The sequence below is a fragment of the Meleagris gallopavo genome, chromosome Z, assembly GCF_000146605.3.
Source record: "Meleagris gallopavo isolate NT-WF06-2002-E0010 breed Aviagen turkey brand Nicholas breeding stock chromosome Z, Turkey_5.1, whole genome shotgun sequence".
Lineage (NCBI taxonomy): Eukaryota > Metazoa > Chordata > Aves > Galliformes > Phasianidae > Meleagris > Meleagris gallopavo.
This window is the reverse complement of record NC_015041.2, coordinates 41,371,441-41,390,326: the sequence shown is the minus strand read 5'-3', so window position 1 is coordinate 41,390,326 and position 18,886 is coordinate 41,371,441. Positions and strand designations below refer to the sequence as shown.

The following is an 18,886-nucleotide window of genomic DNA, read 5'->3' as shown; positions in this document are numbered from 1 at the left end:
TTGCTTTACCATTTGTTCTCTAAAGCATATTCACTCATAATAAAATATTGTTGGCACATCATAAGCTGTGGTACTTTGTTTTTCTAACAAATGACAAACTGTATGCTGTCCTACAGAAAATGATGCATAGTGGATCTCATACTTCCCTATTCACTTTGCTCTTTGACAGCTGTAAGGGCGTGTTTTACAGCTTGCTGTTCTACATGCATACTCTTAAGACACTATTACATCGCGTTTTATAATAGGCATTTCTCAATTTTAAAGTTAAATCTTCTGACAAAATGTATGCTCTTTTATGGTTCTTGTGTGTCAAAAATTAGTGAATAATCCTGTATCAACTTAGAGAAAATCCCAAGATCCTCAAGAGTCCATTTTAAGATTTACTATTTAATTTAAAAATTGAGGACCAGAGATCACTTCTTATCACATCAGAAGTTCAAGTTTACCTTCTTGTCTGTGTTTTGTGAGATAAGAACAGTCACAGCACTACTGTATGCTCTGAAGACATAGCGGCATAGATATGAGAACCAAGGCTTCACTAATTCTGAATTTCTTGAAAATACTGTAATGTGAAATATTAACTACAGCTTCAGATTAAAAAAAAAAAATTAAAAAAAAGAAAAAAGCTCTTTATTCTCTTTATTTTAGCTCCATTCTTACCAATTGGTCATGAATACATGAAGAAATCTGTAAAATCTGTCTACTCAGGAATTTTCACTGCTCATACAAAGTTTTCTTAGACAATCAGAACAGTCTGCAGATGTTAATGTGCACAAAAAGCCTGGGGAGACTGCAGGGTGATCCACTAACAGTGCAGTTCTGGAGACCAACACCTAAGGCAGTAAAAACTTAAGAGGACTGTAGAAACAAGGTGGTTTACGCTTTGAAGTGTGATAGAGGCACTCCATTTACAATTTTAGGTGACAACTTTATTTAGAAAGAGATAGCAAGTACATGCCATCTTTAATCATCTTGTGCTTATCTTCTGCAGGGTAATGCATCCATGTCTGGCAAATAACCCCACACTAATATAAGCTTGATCTCTTGAATAAAACTACTCTTCCCACATTTTGTATCTATCCATTCAAGAAAATGAACACTGTAGTAAATATTATGTTATACTGAAACATGCAACATTACATAGTCTCTATCATGAGATGCCTATCATCACCCATAACTTTACTAGCAAGGAATAAATTTGCTACACCAGCTCTCTCAGTAATTCTCTGTATATTCCAGAAAATCTGTTCAGATGAATATTTTCCTTCTAAAATAATGTCACGTTACTAGATGCAACACAGTCAATGTTGAAAGTAATTACATGCACAAAGAGACAACTGAAGTGTAGAGCCTCTGAGATATATACTTTTTATTTATGTTACTGGAGAAGTTGATTACTGTAAGACTTTTTCATGAAGATTGATAAAATATTTTCATTAAATTTCAGATGCTGCCCGCTGCATTACTTTTAAATAAAAATGCATGAATTCTATGCAGACAACAGCAAACTAGCAAGCAAACTTATAGCACATTCCTTTAATATATTAAAACATTTTCAAGGCAACATTATTAAAATTATACCACAGATCCCCATAACATCAAGCTTCGTAATAGAGGTGGTGGGAATCTTTATCCAGTTAAAAGTTTTAAGTGCTCTTCTTCTCTTCACCCAGCAAGTTCACTGTTGCTTTCTTGGCTGCAGAAAAATAAAAGTTTAATCTTAGCAATGCCCTACATTCTTAAGCAGCTTACTTGGTGTTCATGAGCTGCACAAATAAATTATTTGCCTGTTAAACCACAAAAAGAAATGATAGCTTTTAGTAATGAAACTACAAAAACTATATTTTATTCAAAATTAAACCAGATCCCAGAAGCAACATAATTAACAGCACAAAGTAAATTACAATTATTTTACTGGGAAAATCAGAGCTGCTGATGGTCCTTAGGACACTCAGGCTTATAGCAAGACAACAATCAAACTGCTGAAATGGGGATGGAACAATTCTAGAATATGTGTTTGTGTGCATTACTTCTTAAAGAAGATAGGAGTGTGGAAACCATTTCATGGTAAAACAGGGAAGAATCACACAATTACAGAATCACAGAATGGCTGAGGCTGGCTGGGTCCTCTGGATCCATCTAGCTCAGCCTGCTCCAGCAAGGATATCAAGAGCAGGGTGCCCAGGACCACATCCAGTCAGCTTTTGGAGATCTCTAGGGAGGATCCCAAGACCTCTCTGGGCAGCCTGTGCCAGTGCTTCATCACTGTTTTCAAAGGGAACCTCCTGTGTTCCAGTTTATGCCCACTGCCTCGTGTCTTGGCACTGGGCATTACTGAAATGAGTCTAGCTCAGCTCTCTCTGCATCCTCCCTTCAGGTATTTACCAAAAGAATAAGTGATAGACTGGAGAATGAACTAAAAGGAATAAGTGAGAAAATGAGACATAAGCAACATGGAAGATGATTAATGTTTAGGATACCTATCTAACAATAATAATCCAGGAAGGCTCAAGCAGCAAAAGTTCCAAGAGTAGTTGAGAAAGGCGGACCATTTAAGTAATGGCAAGAAAAGAAGTTGAGAAAAAGAAATCAAACTGCTTGTATTGTTTGGGCAAAAGGAGATACAATGTGCTTTGAGGTATCTAATAGATAAAATTTATTTCAAATGAATTTTTTTTTTTCAGCTACCTACATATTCTTCTTTTATTCATAAAATTACCATCAGATATTTTCAAGTGTCCAATTTTCAATGCAAGGCAATGAAAGCAAAAGTTACACAACTCCAGGCTATGATAAAATTGGGTTATTCAACCAAATAAAAATCTAAGTAATTTATTTCAGAGTTGGCTCAAAAATCTTTTATTTCCAAAGGAAGAAAAAATACAAAATCTTATAGTCAGGAAAACTTCATTTCAAGTGTTCTCACTTGCTACAGTTCAAGGATTTGTTTACTGGACAATTAGCAGCTCTTCTACACTACCAGGTACTGGAGATGGCAGTATTTTAAAAGATGCAAGAATACACAGAAACAATGATATCTTGTGAGGATGTTTAGACAGAGAGAGAGTGTTGATAACGCTATGTATCCTGGGAAGACACTGCACCTAATTAGTTTTTTTTTTATATTCATACAGCTTGCTTTTATTCTAGCGTAACTCTAACCCTGGAAAGCAAAATTCACTTCAATCCTCATCTCCTGATAGATTCAACAAATTAACTTCTTCATTAAAGCCTACAGAATAATCTTTTAGGGATTTTTTTAATCCAGAAATGGTAAATATTAATTTTAGACTAGAGCTGCAAAGGAAAATTCTTCCTACATGATGTGATCAGTGAACGGGCATTTACTCACCTTCTTTAGCAATGGTATCTGCAGTCTCTGCAGCCTTGTCTTTCAAGTCTTTGACAACATTGTCCAACTGAGCCTCATGCTTCAGGAAAAAAGGCCGGATGATTCGGTGATAGAGGAACTCTGCTCCATTAGAGGGACTCGGAGCCATGCACCAGAGCAGAAAGCCACACTAGAAGCAGGAAGAGCAGCTGCATCAGTAGAAAAGTAGGAGACTAGGGGAATGTGCCCTCCTAACTGCCATAGACTTCAGTGTATTCATTTAAAACAGTACATCAACTCCTTCATTTCGTATGGCCACAGTCTATAGGTATGCATATCCATTGTTTCATACGATAAATCTTTATATAATAATTTCATGCACACTGATAAAGATCGTGGGCTGTAGCAATAGAACTGAACTGGTAAAAAGTGTATCAAGACTGAATACACTGTTTTTCTTTTACCTTAAGGTACAGAAATAGTATAAAAGTCATTAGACAAAAACTAGTCTCTAGCTACTTCTGACTTACATGGCACAACTGATGGCTTATGTTCTTCCATCACTTAGATGAAGCCAAGATATATACCTCTACTTCCTCACCCAGACATGTTGTAGGGGAAAGACTGGGTTTGCTTGCATCCCAATGATAAAGCAACATGATGAAAAGATACAGATACACATTGTGCAAGACCAGGTAATTATTTTGGATTGCACAGTATATACAGAGCTTTTATCCTACAATTTACTCTCTAAGAAAAAAAAAAAGAAAGAAAAACCAACAAACCCAACCAAAAAAAATCCCACTACTATTGCAATTCCACATGCCTCTTCATCACAGAAGCACCTTTATATGTCCTCCATTCCAATGTCATACACACTACAAAGGTGGCTATGCAAAATAATGTCAAAACACTTCAAATACAGGAAGTGCCACAACTAAATTTGCCTGAGCTCTGAAAGTATGTATAGAAGTATCAAACTAGACATTTAAAATTCAGAGTAATTAATAAGAACCTAAGCCATCTACTTTGAAATTGAAACAGTAACGCTACTTTTCAGTAACTGTGGCAAATAGGACTTATTTGTATAGTTTGTATTTCAGTTTTCCCATTTTCACATCAGTATCACCAGCAGTGAAAAGACAGTGCTTTCAATGCAAGCACTACATCATCTGAAACTCATCTGAATAACATAAGCAGTTTCTTCTTTATTTATGAGGTTTCCAGCATACTGCATAGCCCAAAAGCATTTCCTAAAAGTTGTTCAGTTACAGCATTCTTTCAGAGTATCACTGTGCCTAGCCAGGCATTTATCTCCTTCCGTTCCTTCCATGTTTCTGATTTCCCATGGGAAAACTAATGTAAAAATAAAATATTATATATATTCTTTTAACAGTGTAACCAACATTTAAAAATAAAATGCGACCCAGGAGTGATTCTGAGGAACCTGCTGACATCTATTCATTCTTTAATACATTAAAGTAGTTAGGTTGTAGGTCTATATTTTAGGAGGGGTGGTGGTACATTAACTGAAATACCTTCAGCATGTAATAGAAAGGGAACCAGGACAGAAAGATATCAGAGAAGAATTCTGCTATGCTGAAAACACCATACACAACCCAGTAAGTCAGCCACTGCGTATCATCATCTTTATTGGGACTTTCAATGGCCTTGATTCTGTAAGGAAAACAAAATAAGTGAGCAGATCAATAGCATCTACAGTGATGACATTTTTACATTTCAGTTCTATACTTATACGTGAATTCCCATCATTTAATAACAATGCTCTTAAAAAAAAACCTAAAATGCTAACCCTGCAGTGGAACTGCCAGGTCACAGCCCAAACCAATGGTTGAGCACCAGGTGGGAAGGCACAGGTAACCCAGAGTTCAGGTGCATGCAAAGCACTGCATGATTGAAAGGGGTGGAGCCTGGATCCACCCCTCCTAGCCTCATTTACAGGTTAGCAGCCAAGGAGTAGCATCCTTCTGGATAGAGACTGAGCTGTCACCAGTCATCAGAAGTAGTGAGCTAATTTTCCCTTTTTAAAAAACCAAAGCAAACAAACAAAAAAAACCTGCTATTGCCCCATAGGGTTTGTATCCTACTAGAAGGTACTGTTATCACCTACTTTTGCCATACATACCGTACCCATCCTCAGTGTGCCTAAAATCTCTGAATAGCAAAGCTTTTTAATACACTCCCAACTTGAGGTACTTCTCATTGTGTGATTACAAGAAAGCAAATTAAATATATATATATCATCACCTACCAGTGTGAGGGACATGGGGGAGAGGACCAGTTCTGAATGCACTGTGGCAATCTTGATCAGAAGACCACTGTATGTGGAGGAGTTCATGACCCATGTAACAGCCAACCTCAGCACACGCAACCCTGTGCGTGGGTGCAGGGTAAACTTCCCCAGCTAATGATAACAAAAGAGCCGACAGGCAGCAATGACACCACGCATCTGCCTCAACCACATCTAAAATGAGGTCACTCTGTTCAAGGATGGGGTCTGACCTGAGTGCAGCATGTGGATGTTCAGTGCTGCAGCTCAGGGTTCAAGCATCCACAGGGATGCGAGGTTGTCTGCACTCTATTTCCTCGCACTGCTATCTCTAATAAGCAGCATTTTAAATGATGCTTTGCAGAGTCATTCTCACTGGGATGATCATAATGGACCAGTACCTGCCATTGCAAACAGTACCTAGATTAAAATGTTAAACTTCATTCAGAATTGTGAAGTGAGTCTCAAATATTTTTATTCATTAAGTGCATGCGCCAGATTACAAGTGAGCCCGTGGCAGCGTAGAGGCAGCATAAGACAACCTTCTCTGATGCGTGATGAGGACCATAGCTGCATCCCCAGCTGTTCTGGTCTGTAAACCTACTCCTGCGGGACTCACAAACTGTGATGCTTCTGTTCCTGTATCAGGAACAGAAGTCTCAGTAAAGTCTGGGGCTTCCTGCTTACAGCTAACTGGCTTTTTGTTCTCCAGCTGCCAGGAGAAAACACAATTTGAGTTTTCACTGTTTTGAAGTAGGAAGCTGAAAAAAAACAACAGTACAGCAACTGCAGGATGTGGCAAAGGTGCAAAAATTTCATTCCGACTTTTTCATAGTAAATAAAATTTTGTGACTTCAGTAGATTTACAAGCCGCAAAGAGATGTCTGTCTGTGATTACTCTCCTGGGCAAACCCTTCAGACTGTGTCACTTCCTAGTTCTGTATGTGAAGACAGAAAGGCAACCAGGTGATAAGCCTTACATTTTAGCAAATGCACTGTGAGCCCACCACGTGCAGACAGCACTGGCACAGCTACTATACTGGATTACCGTAAAATACAACACGAAATCTTGATGCTTAATGTATGCACTGTTTCCACCAATTTGTGGCTGGAGCATCCCTTGTCCTACCTCGTGCACAGCAGGGGCTGTAGTTGAGCACAGCACAGCCAGAAGGACAGTTTTCTGCAGGTGGACAGCAGGAGGAGTGCTTGCTGCTGCCTCCAAAATCAGCACTGGGGAGCAGCAGCCTCACAGCCTGCCCTCAGGCAGTGCCAATTCAAGGTGTTCAGGTTAGTTGGTCTGCAGCTCTGTTAACCCATCTCAACAAGTTGGTATGACAAAACAGAAGAGTTAAAGGAGAAGGCTTCTATGCAGGCTCTTCTCAAGGTGTGAAAAAGTACAAGCAAGTAGCAGGGAAGTCGAGACACAGAAACTTCGGGGAGTGCCTCACTGTGAAGGAAAACTTGCCGATGGACTTCAGTGCATGAATGCTTCCCACTATGCTGGAAGTTCTGCACCAGCAGCACACTCAGGAAGGCTATTTTACCACAAGAAGCATGCTTGCTTGGTATGTGTGGGAGGACACTGAAGTGAAACTGCTCTCAGCCCTGCTGTTCTCCATTTGCTCCCTGAAGCCATCCACAGAGTTAAGGAGAGACTGTTTAAATTCTGCTACCATCACTAAAATCATCTTAGCAGTTGTGATAATCAGTTTTCATGAACAGAACCTCTAATTCTGTGGCAAAAGGCAGATGACATATCGGTGTTACTGTGGTATGCTTTAGATTCTTCTCTCTCCTGCAAGAATGGATATCATGGAAGACCTCCAAAAATGGGTATGCTCCATTTGGATGTTCACTGGAGCTGCTGCAGCTCCTTATGCTGGTATCTTGCCCAGTCAAATCATGGAGAGCGTACTGACTGTCCTCATACAAACTCTAAAGAAAGGCTCCAATTAACAAGCAAATCAGAGCGTCAGACATGAGTTTTCACCCGCCATCAGGTATTAATTATTTCTGGAGTATTTCAGCTTCGCGGGGATATTTATGAAACATCTGCACTTGCTCCTGTCTATGATCTACTCACTCATCCAAAAATCTCATGAAATGGCAGCCTCTGTTGCAAAGTATTCTTGATCTCACTTGTAAGTTCCACTAGCACAAAAAAGGAAGCACTGCCAATCCTGCAAGTTTCAGTTTAACTGTAAAGCTGTGAACCTCTAAATACTACGGAAAAAAAATTGAAGTTTTTAGAATTATGAACAGACAGCCCTGACAGCATTACAATAAGACATGTGAAAACACTACCTCCAAGGATGTGACACTGAAATAATATTTAAAAAAAATAAACAAACAATAATAATCTTCAGTATAATGAATTATAATGAATGCTGCCAGTATAAAGAATGATGACTACAACTTTAAGCACAGCAATCACCGGACCATCAATGACAGGACATCAATCACTGGCAGAGAAAGGCTGCCTGCTGGCCAAGCCAACAGTCAAGTTCTCAGTTGATGTTAACTGTTGTTTTCACTTCAGCTTATGTGCTGTATGTGAGGCCTCACAGTTTTGCCAGTCTTCCTCCTGGTAGTGCTTAGATATCTGGAGAATAAGGATTTCATCCATCAGTGATAAAGGAGTACCTGAATCAGACACTGCCATGAACAGACTTTCACATGCAGCAATACTACAAGTAGTCAAGAACTGATCTGGTCACATCAGTGGACACACAGCATTAAGTCCACATGCAGCGCTTTCTTGCACATTCCTGTAGGAAATAGCATGCTTCCCTTCTGTGATGGGACAACCTCGGTGGACATACAGCTGCTACACCAAGTAGGTGACAACAACCGGCCTTATCAGCTCAGAAAAAAAGAACAAAAATTGCACCTGTTAGGGGGGAAAAAAAAGAAAAAAGAAAAAAAAGGCAGTGTGCATTCTGCTTCAGAATGAAAAATAAGTCCTTCAGAGTGGCAGTGCAAATCCACAGTACAACATATCCCTGTAATACTTCTTATTCAAGAATTTTTATTTTTTTCTTCACGTTAGATCTTCAAGTGGTGAGTGTGATACTCATCTAGCAATCTCCATCAGTCAGAGCATATATACATATCACAAGACACTGTCAGCTCAGTCAACTTAAAGACAGCATTCCTGTAATAGCTATGTGTACAATGCAAGAGCAACTGTACAAAAATCTCAGTAGGATATAACATTAAGATCTCCTAACAAAGGAAGGCACATTCAAAACCTGTGGTTTCAAATTTAAACAAAGAAAAGGTATTCTCGTACTTTTTTGAAAGTTTTTTCTAATACTGATTTTACTAAATTCTATGGTAGTCACATGAAACAATCAGACATCACAAAGGACTTTATATAGTGCTTTTACACTAATTGTGGAGGGCTTCAAATACAGCTTTACACAACTATTCATAGTAGTTAGGGCATGTAGGAGGTAGCAGCAGTCACCATGACAACTTTCAACAGACTGGATAGTAAACATCACAACTTAAAACTAGGGATTTGTCCAGCACTGAACACACCCAGCCATAAGCCAGCACTGCAACGTGAGTAGACAGAGGAGGAGCACAATAAAAGCTTAATTTTTAGCCATACTTGTTAACTGATAGCCAAGATAACAGGCAATGACAGTGGGGAAGAGCAGAGAATGTCACTGTCTCCTGCAGCTCTGGGTTCACCGTAGCTGTGTAGCTGCAGTTTCATGACCTCAGGTCAATTTTAACTGCCTGACAAAATCAGTTCAACTGGACCAAGTCTAGCATTTAACTGTACCAAGTCCAATGTTTGTAATTTGCCAAGTTGAGCTCTTTCACTTAAAGGTTCTGACTCATTTTGATAACTACCACCTCTTTTCCAGGAAGAGGCTGTTAGTCACTCCACAATTAGATCTGGCAGAGGAAATCATTGTTGGAGTTAATTCATGCAAATATTACTCACAGGATCAGCATATCATGGTTTTACCAAATGAGCAGTTGTTGTGTTTTTTTTTTCCCCTCAAACTCTGTCCAGCTAGTAAGATGTGTAAGCCAGAAATCAAGAAAGAAATGCTGGAATGTATTACTCTAGTGTCACGTGATCACCCCAAACTCTTCAGTTTACGAAGTGTATCTGCTTCCTCTTGTATAAATCAATTTACAAGTTTAAGACAAAAGACACAACAGCCACAAGTATAAGCAAGAAATTTGGTGCTTAGTAAACCATGTATCCATCAAGACAGTGTATTTTATAACCACACTGCATTGCCGAATGTAAAGTAAGCCAAGCGCTCACGCTGTAGTTTGGGAAGAATCATAGAATCATAGAATAGTCTGGGTTGAAAAGGACCACAGCAATCATGTAGTTTCAACCCCTCTGCTATTTGCAGGGTCATCAACCACAAGGCCAGGTTGCCCGGAACCACTGAGCAAGCTATGCAGCCTGGCCTTGATTGCCTCCAGGGATGGGACATCCACAACCTCTTTGGGCAGCCTGTTCCAGTGCTCTACTACCCTCTGAGTGAAAAAATTCCTCCTTATTAGGAAGGAATAAACCTACCCTGTCTCAGTTTAAAACCATTTCCTCTTGTCCTATCACTATCCATCCTCGTAAACAGCTGTTCCCCTCCTGTTTATATGCTCCTTTCAAGTACTGGAAGGCTGCAATGAGATTTCTCCAGAACCTTCTCTTCTCCAAGCTAATCAAGCCCAGTTCCCTCAACCTTTCTTCACAGGAGAGTTGCTCCAGCCCTCTGATCATCTTAGTGGCCCTTCTCTGGACCCCCTCCAAGAGCTCTGCATCTTTCTTGTCCTGGGTGCCCTGGCCTGGACACAGTACTGCAGATGGGGCCTCACAAGAGCTGAGTAGAGAGGGACAATCACCTCCCTCTCCTTGCTGGCCTCTCCTCTTTTAATGCAGCCCAGAACACAGTTGGCCTTCCGGACTGCAAGCACACACTGCTGGCTCATGTCCAGCTTCTTGTCCACCAGGACCCCCAAGCCCTTCTTTGCAGGGCTGCTCTCAAGGAGATCTTCCCCCAGTCTGTATAAACACCTGGGATTGCCTTGGCCCAAATGCAACACCTTACACTTGGCCTTGTAGAACCTTATTAGGTTCACATGGGCCCACTTCTTTTCCAGCCTGTCCAGTTCCCTCAGGATGGGGTCCCTTCCCTCGCACATATCAACCACACCACTCAGCTTGGTATCATCTGCAAACTTGCTGAGGGTGCACTCAATGCCATCATCTATGTCACTGAGAAAGATGTTGAAGAGCACCAGTCCCAAGAACGGCCCCTGAGAGACACCGCTTGTGACCAGCCTCCCCTTGACACAGAACGATTGATCACAACCCTTTGATTGAAACCAGCCAACCAATTCTTAATCCAAAGAACAATCCACCCTTCAAATGCATATCTCTCCAACTTAGAGAGAAGGATGTGGTGATGGACCATGTCAAAGGCTTTGCAGAAGTAAACTATTCTGTGCATAAATCCATAAGGTTTCTTATCAGCGCTACAGTGGTGAGTAGGCAGGCGCATCTGTGACTCCCATAGCTAAGCTTAATGTGTTTTTGTTTAACTTCAGAAGAAATATGAAATTCATTGTATTTCTACAGCTTATATTTAACAGTCCATCTCAACTCTTCACAGCAGTTGCAGGGATTTAATATTAATTTACTTTTAGCTATCCAGAAACCTCTGTTGGATAAACATGTTCTCGTAACACAGACTTCTTAAGTTTGTGCCTCCCTGCCATCCTCATTTCAGACTCACCTTAGCAAGCTGCCTCTGAGACATATGGCACTGCTTCAAAGAAGCCCGCACCTGTGCTTTTGAATCTGCTTTATCATTTTATCATCTCCACTTTCATCCACCAGCCAGAAGGCTTCTATCTCCAATCCTTCCTCATCCTCTCTGTTTCCACAAGTAAAGGATTCACAGGTACTGAAAATGACTTCCTGCCAAATACTCAGCAACATATGTCAAAGTGCAAGTCTACCATCTCCCCTCTCATAATCCTGTGTATCCAGAAGGTGGCAGCAGACAAACTCAAGTAGCACAGCAAGTATTTGTTGTCCACGCAAAGACAGTATCTTTGGGAGGGAACACCAAATGGAGGCAAAAAACAGCAGTACAAAATGTTCTACCTTCCTTTCTCTAATGGAAGTGGAAAGAGAGGCAATGAATGGAGCAGAAGCCACCTGCTTATCTGTGAGGAGAGTCCTACAGATTACCTTAACTGAGCTAAATCTCAGTTAATGCTAAAAAACAGCAGTTCTGTCATTTCATCACTCTCCTCTATCCTTCTCCTGCTCTCTTTTGGAACTACTATCTCTAGGGCCACATGACAAATCAGTTCCCCAGTTCTAACTCAGGTTAAAAACAGCTCCCCTCACTACACATCCACAGGCTCTTTCTGGGTGGGACTGACATACACCAGGGCCTTGATCTAGCCTGACAAACAACAGCAATGCTGCTAATTGTTCTAAAACTGTAACTAAAATTAAACAGACTCTTCGGTTTCGATTCTTGATTCATGTGTTGCAGTTGTGAAAGGATTGCCTTTCACTGAATTACCAACTAGTAGGGCTTAGAAGCAACCTCAGGAGATCTTCTAGTCCAACCCCTGATAACAGCAGGTTGCCTGCAACAGGTTTCCGTAGTTCTGCATGCAGGCTGGACAAAGCAGGCACACTGTACAGCAGACGTTGCAGCAGATCCCATCATCAGCTCCTGTGGAAGCTGTCCGCATACTTTCTCTGCAAGAATTCACTCCACTGTCATCCTTAGCGCAGCAAGGGCAGTCACATTGCAGCAGAGCTCATCTGTGCAGCCTCTGAATAAACTTCACTAGTTTTACTGCTGGCTGCACTTGTCCACGTTAGCAGTTAGATTCTGACCAATTTCAGTTTGTGTCACAGGATTCCTTTGAGTAGTGTTTCCTCGAGTTTATGTGATAAGAAAAACAAGAGCTGTGCAGCCAGGAAGCATACCAAAAAGACAAACTCTACCTGCATGGTACAGCCATGCTGTCTTCACACCAGAGGATGCCACTTTCTGACAGTCAAAGGTGCAATGCTGCTGGCATCCTCTGTACTAGTGACAGAGAATTTTGTTTGCAGAAAAAAAAAAAATTAATTATTCTTTGATCATCACGCCACAACTGTAGGGTACAGGTGCAGAGATCAAACAATGCTGTTGTTACTCACAGAAGCGGGCCTCTGCTGTGTGCTTACAATCATACACAAGGAATAAAAGCTTCATCTTCTTGTCAATATGTGCTGCACTGTGGAGACTTCATGTATAATTTTGTTACAACTTTAATATCAATTTTCAGTTCTGCTTACTGTGACATTGACACACTAAATACAATATAGCCTTAAATTATACAAACAGGCAACTAAGCACAAAACAATGCAATGTTTTCAGACTTGATTCTTGAAGCAGTAAACAGTCTCAGACAGGAAAATGTTGTTGTCCTGTTGTCACAACACAATTTTTTCAGATCCAAAGCAAGTTACAAAAGTCCTAAGGTTTTAATTACTGAAAGTAATTTTTAAAAAATGATTCATCAGAGAGCAGGAAAGGGACTCAAGACAACCAGATGACTAGCTTGAGTTCAGGTCTCTGCAAATCCTTTTATTTCCTTTATGAGTACAGCACAGGTTCCTAAGCTATGTAATTTGTCATTTCTTTTCCAATTTTTTTCAAAAATTGTGCATCTTGCTCAGTGTATGTTTAAAGACAAGGAGCTCTCTTCCTGCTCGGGTGGCAAGGTATGGTCAGCTCTCTTGCCAGCCCCACGGCTGTGGGGAAAGACTTTCACAACACAACTGGAATACATGACCACAAGAGAAGGAGCAGGAAAACACAAACAGCAACTAACAATAATCCATATTTTTTAATCTCACTTTCCAACTCTACTGTTTCTCTATCAACCCAATTGCTGGAAATTGCTTTAGTAGAGAGAACAGTGCATGCAAAGTGCACTTCTGCAGTGCCTATAGACTAAGAAAATGTCTGATAAAATGCCTTCACTTCTATCTCCAGCACAGTTATATTCCCTTAAAACACCGTCTACCTCAGTTATAAACTAGAAGTAACCTTTGAATGAGCTTAATTCAGATCATGAGGCCATCTATAGAACAAAGGTCATTTACTTCTTAATCTAAACTTAATACATAGAAGATAAATTTTCACATAGTTTGTAGTACTAGAATCACTCCTACATGTAAACACCCGCTATCTCTAGAAATGCTTGTCCATTCAGCAGATACACAGCCTCTATTTTAAACTTGGCACTCTAAAATCAGATAAAAAGTATGTTTGGGGGAACTGACTGAACAGAACAAAAATGAAAAGGTTAAAATACACTTTCTGGAGTTTTAAGCTCCGTGGAAGAGGGCTGAGAAAAGAGAGAGCTAGAAACAAACAGATTTCTGCTTATCTTTATGCTGAGCATTGAATACCTCATAAGATTAATCAGCTCCCTTAACTCAGTTTTGTAAAGCAGCAGCATAACACTGACTGCAAACGTTAATCTGTTATGCAGAATTTTCCATTAAGTAAAAAGTAAGCATTCTTTGAAAATTTGATGGAAAGCACATTTGGTGTCCTAGCTCTCAAGAAATACATGAACAACTTTACATTTTCTAAGCACCTTCGACTAAATTAGCACAGTTCCTGCTTCAGTAGTACAGAAAAAAAGGAAGGAGAAAACAGGCTCAGGATCACAATACTTAAATCAACGCTGAACTGCATATTTGCACCTCTGTGCCATGCCTACATTATTTTCTGTTCCTAAAACACCAAAAGAAGCACTTATATAGTAAGAACAGCTAAACTGAAGTTAACAGAATAAAATCAGCCAAAGCTGAAAGGGCGATGATCGTTCTTCTTCCTTGAAGACACCAGCAGTAAGTTCAGATATTTTATTGCCCCGAGCTATTTTCATCTTAGCCTTCATTAAACTAAACATGACAGCACTTCTGAAGTTTCATAAATCCTCTGCACACATCTCTTAGTCATCACAGCTCCTTCCTGCTCGCACTCTAATTTTTCTGAGGCAGTTCACCACCATGGGCTAGCTTTGGAGAGTTTAGAGAAGCAATGAAACATTGGCAATGTTACTTAGACACTGCTAACACTCACTTCTTCCATCCACTAGTCTGAATATCACCTTGTGCAGTTGAAGTTCACTAAACAAAGTTCTTCAGTAAACTTTCAAGAACTGGTCTACTGCATGCACAAAAGCCTGCAAGTGAAAATTCTATTTCAACTGAAAAATAATTACCTTATGACAAAGCACTTCAAAGGATTTGAGGGAATAACGCTCAGATTCTATGAGTGATTTTAATCTAGACTTTTGATTTTCTGGAAGACAGACAGATAATCTTTGCTTGAAAAATTACTGCTTAATTCTGCCTATGTTAAAAGCCTTGTGGTTGGACCCTCAGTGATGGCATGGCCTAAGAGACCTGGGCTTTGGGGAAGACTGGGTGTATCCAGTGAAGAAACTCCTTCATGTAGGAATACAATGCAGACTTGCAAAAAGCCATGACACAGGCCAGTGAGCAAACCAAACCCTGAGTTGAGCTTCTATTTCTGGGTCTGTTTTTAGAAAATATGCTTTCTTTTAGAAAAACAAAAAGATGATCAGTAACTATGATTGGGATAATCCAAAACTAAAATCCTGACAAAAAGAGAGTTGGAACATGACTAGCAAGTCACCCATCAGAAGCCTGTCAGCTGTTTTATGCGGCCAAAAGAACAGCAGGTGACCTTCCTCGCACAAGACAGTCAAGACAGCAAATCAACAACAGAAAGGTAACCTTTTCTCCCTTCAGTGCTGTGGACTCATTGCTGAAATATGATGTGTAAACATCAAATTAATACTCTGTAATGCATTCCGATGATGACCTGATCTTTTCCAGGAGGCACAGGTTTAATAGCTGTATGGTTTATGCAATAAAGTTTCAGTTGTGGGGGAGCTGCAGGGGGGCTTCTGTGAGCAGAATCCAGCAGTGCCCCATGTCAGAACAGAGCTCCACTGCTCCAAAGAGATGCAGTGATGCCAGAGCCTGGGCAATGCTGGGTGTGCTTTAGGAGAGCAGACATAAGAGGGGGAAAACTCCTGCACAACAGCATCTGGGAGAGAGATGTGAGAAATGGAAAAGAAATGGCCTTGCAGGCACCCAGGTCAGTGCAGGAAGAAGGCAGGAGGAGCTCCAGGTGAGGAGCAGCAGCCCCCTGCAGCCCAGCAGATGCCTATGAAGGACTAGGATGTCCCCCTGCAGCTCATAGGCACCATGAGGAGCAGATTTCCTCATGCTGCCACAGAGGAGCCCACAATGTAGAAGAGATGAGGCCTGGAGGATACACAGCCCATGGACAACCCCACATGAGCAGCCTGGGCCAGAGCTGCAGCCTGCAGTGAAGCAAGAGGTCTTGTGGCAACTGAAAACGGTGAGGGACCCAGGCAGGATCAGTTCAGGAAGAACTGTGGCCCATGGGAAGGACGCTACAATGGAGCAGGGCAGAGTGAAGAGGAAGGAGTGGCAGTGATGAAGCACTGGGGACTGACTGCAATCTCTATTCCCCATCTCACTGTGCAGCTCAGAGGAATAGGATAAATTAGCTGAATTAGGAATGAAGCTGAACTGGGAAGAAGGGGTTGGACAGGTTACTGGGGGCAAGCTGGCTTTAGGTTTCTTTTATTTTTAAACTTCCCATTATCCTACTCTGTTACTAACTGGCAATTAATTAAATTAATCGCCTTTGCCAAGTCAAGCCTGTTTTTTCCATGATGACAATTAGTGTAATTGGTGATCTCCCTGTCTGTAGCTCAACCCATGATTTTTCATCATATTTTCTCCTGTCTTGTCTCATAGAGTGAAAGTAGTGTGGGAGGTACCTGGTGACCAGCCTAAGTTAACCTACCACTGCAGCAAAAGACAAGTTCATGTTTTCAGCTGAAAACTGTTTCCTACCCAGTGTTATGAAGCAAATCTCACATAGTATTACCATTTCACAGTTCTGTCATTTCAAAAGTGAATAGAAGCAAGGAATAAAGAAACCACACTAGCCGGTGCTTTGTGCATTAGGTCCATGAGTACAAGGGACAGGAGTCAGCAGCATCCTAACTGCAGTACACGATCAAAGAAGTGGAAAAGTGTGATCGCTTCAGTAACTCAGGTTTATCTTCCTGTGGTTTGGCCCTGCGTTAGGATACATATTCTAAAGTAGATATGGAGTGCAGTATGGTGGTGCCAGGGACCATATGGTGGAAGAGGGGCAATCACCAAATGGGATTATCATTCTTTTGCATGGTCAGGCAGTTCATGCTTGGCAGCAGTCTAAGAATCATCTCATGAGATTGCACAGATATCCTGATAGGGTTGCTCTCAGACTGACCCACAACCCTTCCAGCTCTCCTCTGCATTCTTGCTGTACTGCTGCTCTGTGAGCAGAGCAGTGAACACAAGGAAATGTAAAACATCAGCTCTATACTTGGGAAGGACACCTATCTTATTAGCAGACTACTGAAAGGGCTAGTATCTCTCCACTGGCTGCCACTGAAAAGTCCTGCATGTTGTAGTGTGGTTCACAAATTAGCGTATTATTCCAGATTATAATTTACTCCTAAAATTGTTTCCACATCAATAAAATACACAAAGAAAAAACATTAACTGAGCGTGACTGGAAAAGCCAGAACAGGCATTGTATTCATGTGCATGCTATTCAGACTTTTTTTTTTTAAGCTTATTTTAATTAAAATTTATAGGCAAAGTCAAGGACAAGTGCACCCATTAATTAAAAAACAAAAAAAACAAAAAAAACCCACACCACTAACAGTGCAGATGTAATTTTTCACTAAGATGCACTGAAAACTGCCTTCGTACTGCCAGAAGGGTAAACATTGAAAATTTTGAGTTTGTCTTTCTGTACAAGATCTGGAAGAAAAAAAAAAAAAGATAGGAAACAAACCACTATTCATATCTGATTTGCTGCTGCCTGCCTCCACAGCACTAGGAACTTTATTATCAGTTTCACTGCAGCTGCACATGGGCAGATTTAAAATCTAATACCGAACTAATAAAAAAAAGTGTAAAACTCTATGTTCAGCAAGGAATTAAAGAAATTTAACAGTGGCCTAACTCAGGCACAAGATAGTACACCATTGTAAATCCTATGCAACTACTTAGAGGTTTTGCTGCCTTATTACCCATAAGACAGTTTTAAACTTGTAGGAGTCTAACACTAAGACAGCCTCCCACCTATACAACAGAAAGGGGAAGGAAAAGCAATGTGGTTTCAACTGCCCCAAAGGCAATGGCCAGGTAACACATTTTTAAGAGCTACTGACTCTACTCAAGCAGTACAAAGCAAATGCTGTGTTCCCAGCATCACGTTACAGTTGGGATGGACTTCCATTTTGTGAACGCAGTCCGCCACACATAAGGTTTTATTTAGTACAGTTCTTTGCAGCACACTCTGCTGACATCTCACTTAACAGCAAACCCGTTTTGTTCCAATAGCATAACCACACAATGCCAATGAGAAGCACCAGCTACTTTTATGGACAGAAGGTCTAAGGAGGTTTTCCTCAGCCATTCTTCCAAAACCAAGGTATTTTCTAAGGGGAGCTCTGAAGCTTTCTCGTGTATGGCCTATGCTCTAGGTAGAATCACCCCTCCTTGCACCCACTGACACACGGCGCTTTGTAACGCACGTGCGCTGACACCACAGCGATGCCCTGTTCTTAACGGGGACCGCACTACTAAAAATACCCGCGTGTTTTTCGGCGGACGCTGCCGCAGCCACGGCTCTCCCTCCTGCTGGGCACAGCAGCTCAGCAGCGATCGGTCCAACCTCATCACGGACGCAGCCCAAAGCCGAAGTGGAAACACGACACCCTGGGGTGGGCCGTTAGGTGTGACAACCGCCAGCTGCGGCTCGTTACGCGGCATCAGCCAGGGGGACCAAAACTCGTTCCCGGTTCTACACCGGTGTCTGTTCACGTCAACAGGGAGGAGAGACGGCAGGCGGCAGAGGGGCTTTGGGCCACGGTCTTCCAGCACCGTGCCGCGACCTGAAGCAGCGCAGCGCTGCCGTTCCCCAGCGGCGCTCCCCGCGAAGCGCGCGGGCAGCTGCGGCGATACCCGCGGTGACGGGGCACCTCCCCAGCGCCCGCTCGGCCGCGTTCTCCCTCGGCGCCCCCCGCTCCCCGATTCCGGCACTCACGACACGTAGGCGGGGTAGCCG

The 18,886-nt window shown here is 41.5% G+C and overlaps 1 protein-coding gene across 1 annotated transcript; it reads right to left on the bottom strand.

The window, feature by feature from the left end:
- Window positions 1-622: 622 nt before the first annotated feature.
- On the bottom strand, window positions 623-18,885 carry REEP5 (receptor accessory protein 5; the record flags this gene model as incomplete). Its single annotated transcript, XM_010725894.1, has 4 exons — window positions 623-1,696; window positions 3,353-3,521; window positions 4,870-5,008; window positions 18,866-18,885. Coding segments are annotated over 4 exons (378 nt in total), but the record flags the coding sequence as incomplete, so codon positions are not given.
- Window position 18,886: the final 1 nt, after the last annotated feature.